This window comes from Tupaia chinensis, unplaced genomic scaffold, assembly GCF_000334495.1.
Source record: "Tupaia chinensis unplaced genomic scaffold, TupChi_1.0 Scaffold000362_1, whole genome shotgun sequence".
Taxonomy (NCBI): domain Eukaryota; kingdom Metazoa; phylum Chordata; class Mammalia; order Scandentia; family Tupaiidae; genus Tupaia; species Tupaia belangeri.
This window is the reverse complement of record NW_006159859.1, coordinates 3991417-4000836: the sequence shown is the minus strand read 5'-3', so window position 1 is coordinate 4000836 and position 9420 is coordinate 3991417. Positions and strand designations below refer to the sequence as shown.

Here is a 9420-nt window from a genome sequence, read left to right as displayed (position 1 = left end):
GATGCTCCCACATGGCTGACCACGGTTCAAGTCCTGGACCTGGCGGCTTGCTTTCTCATCTTCTCTCTCACTTTCTGTCTGTGTGTATCTCTCTGGTCAAATTAAAAATGAATGAATAAAGAAAGCTCAATTAAAAAAAAAAAAGAAGTAAAAACATAACTCCAGTACTGTTTTTACATATAAGAAAAATGAACAGTAATTCCTTACTGTTTCTTCTATAGTCTAATGATTTACTGTTCCATTTCTCCTGACTTTTGTTTTACAGTTTGATCCAATCATGGTCAATCTAAATAAATTTAGTAGCTGAAGAATCTGGGCATTTGCCCTGTAGTTTCCTATTGTCCATATTTTTCTGACTGCATTCTAGTGACATCACTTATTACTATATAGTCTAGAGAAAGTTTTAAATGTGTCTTTAACAATTTAGTAACAATATTAAAAAAAAGAGATTTATTTATTTATTTCCATTTGTTACTATTATTACTATTATTATTAATATTATTTAATTTGACCAGAGAGAGAAAGGGAAAGTGAGAAAGTAAGCCGCCAGGTCCGGGACTTGAACCGCGGTCAACCATGTGGGAATCTGGTGCCTTTAAAGCATATTAGGTTATTAATATTCTAATATTGTCTGTTTGTTATTTGTGGTGTCAGATTATTAACATTTTTAGTTATAAAATACCTATAATTAAAAATTAAGGACTGCCATTTTTTTCCCTCTGTCAGTGATGTTTTGAAATTTAATATATTTTTCCAAGAGCCGGGACACAGTATTTTTTTTCACATATGGTTAAGGAAGTTCAGTTAACTGTAATAAATGCAATTCATTCTGGTCTGCCTAAGTTTTCTTCATGTGTTTCAAAAGAAAAATCTAAAACTAGGATAAATTTATTTCTAAAAGAATATACTTAAGCATATTTTATAAGTAACCTAATTAAATATTTAAGGTTATTTATCACTGAACAGGCTTGTGCCAATAAGGCAGGTTTTTTTAAAGCAATGTTCTTTTTTAAAAATTATATACAGTAATTTTAAAGTTATGGAAGCATTTTTTCTGTGTTGATTGATTTTTATAATAACAGCTATGTGTTATTATATAATACAAGTTGACTAACCCTAATCTGAAAATCTGAAATGTGAATTGCTCCAAAATTAGAAACTTTCAGGGCACTGGCATAACACCGTAAGTAGAAAATGCCACGTCTCACCTCATGTGATGGGTCACAGTCAAACCCTGCAGTATATAAAATATTGAATAGAAGTACCTCCAGGCTCTGTGGATAAGGTCTATATAAAATGTACATGAATTTCATGTTTAGATTTGGGTCCCGCCCAGGATATTTCATGTATATGCAAACATTCCAAAATCTAGAAAATTCTTAATTTGAAACACTTCTGGTCCTAGGCACTTTGCTTAAGGGATACTTAACCTGTACCCTCATTTCTGAGAAAATGATGTATTCCATGTCACTTTAGTTTTTTTGAAAACTCATGTGTTCAGCAAAGATACCCAGTGTTTTTAGACCTGCAGGGATAGTATGCAAGAATGTATGTGTTGAAATGGCGTAGGACTGGTGAGCGTAGTCACATTAACTGAAAATGCGTGGTGGGGCTAATTTCCAGATTAATTCACCTGCTCTTAACTGCCAAACCTTTTCGATTTTCCTTTATTCTAGTGTCAAAATGAAGTTGTTTCATAGAATATCATTATATCTTTCAAAATAGTACAGAAGAGATTAAAGAATAAGTACTTGATGACTTTCCTGGAACACTTTAAAGATATGTTTATTGTAGCTAATAATTCTTATCTTCTTACCTCTTTTGTGTTGAGTCAGATTCGCTCAATTGAAGGCCAGTATGGCACACTTCAAGCCTATGTGACTCCAAGAATTCAACCCAAAACCTGTCAGGTCCGCCAGTACCACATCAAACCGCTTTCACTTCATCAAAGAACTCACTTCATTGATCATGACAGGTGGGGCAAAGGAGACGGTGTTCAAATTTCTTTTTCATGAAATCAAAATGTTCATTTATCTGATGTATAATATTAATTAGAGACAAATTGGGGGCCAGCAGGTGAAATGGTGGTTGAAGACACTGGACTCCCACATAGCCGACTGTGGTTCAAGTCCTAGACCTGGTGGCTCGCTTTCTCACTTTCTCTTTCTCTCTCTCTCTGGTACTCCCACATGGCCGACTGTGGTCCGAGTCCTAGACCTGGTGGCTCACTTTCTTACTTTCTCTCTCTTCCTCTCTCTCTCTCTGGTGAGCACACATGCCCTATGGCAAATTTAAACGATTATAATAACAAATGAAATTAAGTAAAATAATTCTAAAAAAATTTGTTGATAAAAATTAGTTATTTTATGCTTGTTTAGTTACTGTTGCAAAATCCTGTTTGTTACTGTGTACATGTAACAGGTAGGGTCTTCAAGAAGTTTGTGGAAAATGCATATTGTGAGAATATATATGGATCTCACATTATTTTGCACCATGATAAACGTGTATACTAATTCCATTTCTTGATGAATTTTCTGAAGTCCCCTCATGTAATAAGTTACACATGTTTTCAACACACAAAAGCATGCTTTTACTATTAAATTACAGACCCATGAATACACTGACTCTAACAGGTCAGTTCAGTTTTGCTGAAGTTCACTCCTGGGTGGTCTTTTGCCTGCCTGAAGTTCCTGAAAAACCTCCAGCAGAGGAATGTGTGACATTTTACTTTCAGAACACCTTCCTGGATACACAGCTTGAAAGTATCTACAGGTAAATTAAACCTATTGTTAGTGCAAGAGTGTTCTTTTATACAAATGGAGCTTGTACATTTTCATGTATCGGAAGGCAGGAATATTTGCAAATCATGTAGTTGAAAACTTAATGCTGTGCAAGACAACCTACTGAAAAACAAATTGAATGAGTTTAGAAAAGTGATTAAGATGACAAGATGACTGGGCAAAGAACAATACCTTTTCTAAATTCCCAGTGAGAACAATAACCAGTTAGAAAACAGTTTATTCATTTCTTCCATGAATAAGAGAGAGAAAAACAAGAGAGCACTCCCAACAGGCTCTTGTGGTTGCAGTCCACCCGCAGCCTCAGCTGCCCTCTGGATCATCATGGGCATATGTGCTCACAGTGAGGGCTCTAGATAGGAACCTAGAACCTTCTGTGTTTTAATTAAGCAGTTCAACATGCTTTCTATATATGAGATTAACTATTGGAAATATTATTAGCAAAAATGAAGGAAAAAGTTGTTTAAGTGAAGTACTTACATAAATTGCCATGTATTTTAGGAGGCATGTCTCTAGCATCTTTTATCAGAATGTTTAGAAACTGAACTAATTAAATGGTAAAGGATTAAATGTTTAAATGTGCTTTATATTAATGAGTCACGTATGCAAAAAATCTAAAATAAAACCTAAATACTAAGTGCTAGTCATAAAATTTATATTTGCTGGATGACTTTCTTTTGGAGCTCGTCTTTTAAAAAATATATTAATTTTACAGAAAAGGAGAAGGAATTTTTAAATCTGACAACATTTCCACTATATCCATCCTAAAAGATGTGCTTTCTAAAGAAGCTACAAAAAAGAAAATTAACCTCAATATATCATATGGTAATATATATGCATATATTATTTTTAATTTTTGTTGCTGCTGCTGTTACGATAATGTTTCTGATCAGACTACCTAATTGTGCTTGGCCGCCTCCTTCTAGAGATAAATGAAGTATCCGTCAAACACACTTTAAAGCTGATTCATCCAAAGCTGGAATACCAGTTGCTTTTGGCTAAGAAAGTGCAGTTAATTGATGCTTTAAAAGTAAGTCTAAGTGTCATGGACCCATGACCATTATTTTAATATTTTAACAACTGGAGGTCAGGGGTGCTGACCCTGTGCAGTCAAAAAAAATGACATAGAGTTTTGATTCCCCCAAATTAATAGCCTACTGTTGACCAGAAGTCTTACTGATAGCATAAAAGCGGGCTGTGAACACATCTTTTGTGTGTTAATGTGTATTGTGTACTGTATTCTTACAATAAAGTAAGGCAGAGAAAAAACATTATTAAGAGAACCATAAGGAAGACAAAATACATTTATAGTACTGTACTGTATTTTTCAGTTTATTTATTGAAAAAATGTGCATATAAATGGACCCATGTAGTTCAAACCTGTGCTGTCCAAAGGTCAACTGCAATGGGATTTCTGAAATTATAAATATCTTAATGTTACATTGGATTGGAATTTGAACATTAAGGTGCTCTTATTTATGTTTTTAATTTTAAATAAGGAATTACAGGTTCATGAAGGAAATACAGACTTTCTGATACCAGAATATCGCTGTATTCTAGAAGAGGCAGATCACCTACAAGAAGAATACAAAAAGCAACCTGCACATCTCGAAAGACTCTACGGTTAGTGGACTATTCTAGAAACCTTGCCATACTACTTCTTATTTATTTATTTATTTTTTTGAGAGGTTTTTACTATAGGACGTATGCACTCACCGGAAAGAGAGAGAGACAGAAAGTGAGAAATCACCCCCCGGAGGGATGGCCACGCCACAATCCCTTCTCTTCCATTCTCCTCTCAGGATCTTGGGCACGCACGCAAACACAGTTGGCAGGATTTTAAGCCACTGGGCCCAGGACTTGAACCACGGTCGATTACATGGGAGTCCAGCGACATAGCCCTTATGCCAGGTGCTGGTCCCAGCCATACTTCTTTTTAAGTGGCTATTTGCCAGGGATCATATGAGAGAAGCTGGGCAAAAGAGACAAAGGTTACAACAGTCACGAACCAGAGACAACGTTTATTGGGCAGTATCTGTATTTCGCCAGGCTAGTTTTAATTTTTAATATTTTTCCTTGATAAATAAATGTACTGAGATGACTTGATCTATGCATATGTGAAGAAGCCGGATATAAAATGAATATAACCTGTGAAGCATAAGAATTTAGACTATCTTTATATAAATAATTTTCAGGTTTGGTTGCTACTGTGAAATATAAAAATGCAGCATTTAATATTACAAAGGCAAAATTTAATAAGGGACAGTACAGTGTCAGTTTATAGTTCAAAACTTATTTGCCTTGGTGGTGAAAAGTTGAGTTTCACAGAGTGTATTGAAAGAGTGAAGGTGATGTGGAGAGAGGTAGGAAGGAAAACCTTAAGAAAAACAATTATGGGGGCCGGTAGGTGGTGTGGTGGTTAAGGACGCTGGACTCCCACATGGTAGGACTTGAACCGCGGTTCAAGTCCCGGACCTGGTGTCTTGCTTTCACACTCCCTCTCTCTCTCTCTCTCTCTCTCTGTGTCTCCTTTGTCAAATTAAATAAATTTTAAAAAATTCTTTAAAAAAAAAAAAACAATTATGGGGTCAGCAGGTGACGTGGTTGTTAAGGCACTGGACTCGCACATAGCTGACCACAGTTCGAGTCCTGGACCTGGTTTGCTTGTTTTCTCACTTTCCCTCTCTCTTTCTCTCTCTCTCTCTCTCTCTGTCTCTCCCTGGTTAAATTAAAAAATAATAAATTAATAAATCTTAAAAAGAAAAACAATTACGTTAGCAATCTTTGAGCATGGCACACTATAGGTAACATTGTCATACTCATCTTCACAGGGGATTTTAATCCTTGCAAACAGTTCTGCCATGTTCGCTTTTCATGTTCTTTAACTAAATCCAAGACGGAAGGATTTGTTATCACATCACTAGTGTCAGAGCCAGCACGAGAACCTTCTCACCCCAAAATACATGCTTTATATATTCTGCCAAGTCTCCCCTAGTCAGAGGCAGCTGGTATTGTCAGTACACTGTAATCCTTAAGCCTGCCGAGTGCATTTTTAAAAAATTATTTTATTTTTTATTTATTCATTCATTTTTTTTTTTTTTAAATTTGACCAGAGAGAGACAGAGGGTGAGAGGGAGAGGGAGAGGAAGTGAGAAAGCAAGCCACCAGATTCAGGACTCGAACCCCGGTCAGCCATGTGGGAGTGTCCCACGCCTTAACCACCATACCACCTGCTGGTCCCACTGAGTGCATTTCTTACTACATACCCAGTGACTAAGGCATACTCTAATGATAGTGTCTAATGGCTTAATGTTTACTATATGGCAAGCGTATGATCCCTTTCATCCTTATGAGATCAGTAGTGGCAGACCCACCATGTCTTATCACTGATTCCAAAATCCAGAAAGCTGTGAAACCAAAGCTTTTTATCATAAATCATTTGGCAGCAAAATCTGACTTAATCAGAATTAATTTAATGACGAAAACCAACTTATACTGACATGAGGTTATTTATAATCTTTCGTATTTTATTTAGTGCAAACAAATATTCATGCACATATTTTGTTGTAGACATATTCCTATGGTTTGTTATTGTATGCTACCACTCAGTCTCCTTGGATTAATAACATACATGGTATATTCCTTTTAGTATATTCCTAAAATAGGACAAATTCTGAAAGACATCTTGCATCAAGGGTTTGGATAAAGGATTGAACACTGGAATTATTCCTATTTTTCATGTTAGAAAACTCAAAGGTGAAATACTGGGTCATCCAGAAAGCATGATGCCTTTTTGCACAGAAAAACAATTAATACCACATGATTTTTCCAACAACCCAATAATTTGCTCAGATCTTTAAACCCCAGACTATTTGCTAAGTCAAAGAGGTGGAATATTTTGGTTCAGTTAAAGCTGTTAAGGATAGAATCTGCCCACATTATGTCAAAATGTTCTGCATGGTGGGAAAAATAAACCACTGTTGAAACATTATATGTACCAGTAGCAGCTGAAAATGTCCAGGAGTTGATGTAATTAACAACCTTCACCCAATTATTAAGGGGGTTGTTAGCTAAATAATTTATACCTTAATTGAATGAACAGCTTTTGCCCAATTTTTTGCTCACCCCATAATATATATTTTTAAGGATCAACCCACTAAATAGAACTCCTCAGTAATACAAAATTAACATTTTTCTTTATAGGAATGATCACTGATCTTTTCATAGATAAGTTTAAGTTCAAAGGCACCAACGTGAAAACCAAAGTCCCTCTTCTGTTGGAGATTCTGGACAGTTATGACCAAAATGCATTGCTTGCGTTCTTTGAGGCAGCATGAAGTAGTAGCAAGGTAAAGTCCCAAAGAAGTCTATTTAAATGAAAAACTTTAAAACAGAATTACAAAGTGATTTTACCTACGTTTATTTCAAATGCCTTTTAATATCTAAAACTGAGATATGATGGCTATTTTAGTAATGCTCTTATTAATATTTCTTTTGACAAATGAAACATGAAAAAAAAAGATTTTTTAATTTTTAAAATACACGCATAATGACTAGAAGAAATCTTAATGAATTTTAGGCTAGTGGATATTTTATCTTTTGAACCAAGAAATTGTATTTGGAAAGTAAAAATATATTTTAAAAATATGTGCAGATATTTTATAAGGTGTACACACATGTAAATATGTCAGCTGCTCTTTACAGGTTTCAAAATGTATTTTCATCTCTTCCCTTACCTGTTCTTCACAATTGTTCTGTAAGTTTGTCAGACCATATAAGAAAACTGATTCTTGGTGAGGTTACATGATTAAGAGGTCATGCCAGTGTTTTATAAGCCTGGATCAGAACTCAAGTTTGGTACCTGGTTACTATATATATATCACTAACCAGCAAGAATAACCTACTCATTGTTTGTAGGAGTTGGGATTGACTTACAACTGAGTTCTCTCTTACTTGGTAACACTTTACCACCTGCCTGGATGCTTGACTTGGCTCAGTGCTTTAAATTGTGGCCAAAGAGATAAGCAGAGCTTATACAGACTGGGGGGATCTTGTGCTGTGACCAGCCCAGCTACACAAGTATACTACGGGGGGAGAGAACAGAAATAGGGATGCTTCCTAGATTTTCCTGCACTAGTACCCATTAATTTTTTTTTGGGGGGGTATATAAAGGAAAGTATGACTTTAAGCCACAGAAGTTTTAGTCATTAATCTTAATGTTTATTCATTTCAGGAGAATATTATAATTAAAGTTTTAAAATGGTATACTGATAATGGAAAATGAGATTTTCTTTATGCTTTTAAGAAAGGCAGTATTTGGGATCAGCCGATGATGGCATAATGGTTACGTTCTGGACTCTCACATAACTGACCACCATTGGAGTCCCAGACCTGGTGGCTTGAAACACACCGGGTGCATGTGTGTGTATGTGTGTGCCCAAAATCCCAAGAAGATACTGGTGGAGAAGGGATTGTGGTGTGACCATCCCTGCTGGGGTGGTGGTTTCTCACTTTCTGTCTCTTTCTCTCTCTGCTTCTCCAGTGAGCACACACACCCTATAGCAAAAATCTCTCTCCCCCCCCCCAAAAAAAAGGCAGAATATTTTTCAGGAAATAGTACTTCTTAATTATGCTGTATTTCTTAGTTATGTGAAAGTCTTGTATATTGAATGTAAAAAATTTGTTAAAGGCACATGTTGAGTTTTATTTTAATAAAGTCATATTGATTTTACAATGTTTAAATAACCTTCATTTCTAAATGGAACATATATGTGGATGACTAGAATTTCCGTGTGCTTTTAGTAAACTGCCACAGCTTGAGTAAAAACAGACATTAACGACTGTTTGAATTCCGAATAACACAATACTTTTATATATTTGTCTATATTTAGATCTCTACTGTAGCCTAAGGTGGCATCTTAATTGAATATTTTTTTTTTTGGAGAGGTTTTTGCTACAGGGCGCGTGCGCTTGCCAGACAGAGAGAGAAAGAGTTACAGAAAGCAAGAAATCACCCCCCCAGGGGGGATGGTCACGCCACAATCCCTTCTCCTCTGTTTTCCCCTCGGGATCCTGGGCATGCACGCACACGCGCCTGGCGTGAGTTTAAGCCACCGGGCCGGGACTCAAACCGCTGTCGACTACGTGGGAGTCCAGCGACATAGCCATTACGCTAACTGCTGATCCCTTAATTGAATCTTTATTGGGAAAAATAAGATGCAATTTCTGCCTACTATGAATAAACACCTAAATGTGAGCAGCGTGTTAAATGACTTATGCACGTTATTTAATCCCATAACAACTGTATGGGGTGCTGATATTTCTTCCAATCAATCTGAGAATCAGAAACAAGTTGGCCTAAACCAGTAAGTAGCCAAGTCAGATTTTAGGTACTGGAAAGTAAATGAGCCAAGCTAGAGGGAAACGCCCTAATACAACAGTTGCCAAAGTTTAATTCGTTTGTCCTAAAGGCTTGGCGACATGCCAGGCCCTGAGCCCAGGACCACCTGGTGGCTGGGTTTAGAGTCCCAGCGGCGCGGTTCGCGTTCCCTCCGCCCGCCGCAGGCGTTTTCCCTCCCGCCGCAGTTCGACGTTTCTGCGTCCCGCCCCTGCTCAGTTTCCT

General features: G+C 36.6%; 1 protein-coding gene across 1 annotated transcript in view; it reads left to right on the top strand.

Moving 5' to 3' along the window:
• BBS7 (Bardet-Biedl syndrome 7) overlaps nucleotides 1-8198 on the top strand; it is a 34388-nt gene extending 26190 nt beyond the window's left edge. Inside the window, exons 15-20 of the mRNA XM_027773677.1 lie at nucleotides 1836-1975; nucleotides 2608-2772; nucleotides 3514-3623; nucleotides 3725-3828; nucleotides 4298-4421; nucleotides 7002-8198. Coding sequence (XP_027629478.1) covers nucleotides 1836-1975; nucleotides 2608-2772; nucleotides 3514-3623; nucleotides 3725-3828; nucleotides 4298-4421; nucleotides 7002-7135 — 777 coding nt within the window. The 3' untranslated portion in view covers nucleotides 7136-8198. The remainder of the gene's footprint in view (nucleotides 1-1835; nucleotides 1976-2607; nucleotides 2773-3513; nucleotides 3624-3724; nucleotides 3829-4297; nucleotides 4422-7001) is intronic.
• The last annotated feature ends 1222 nt before the right edge of the window (nucleotides 8199-9420 follow it).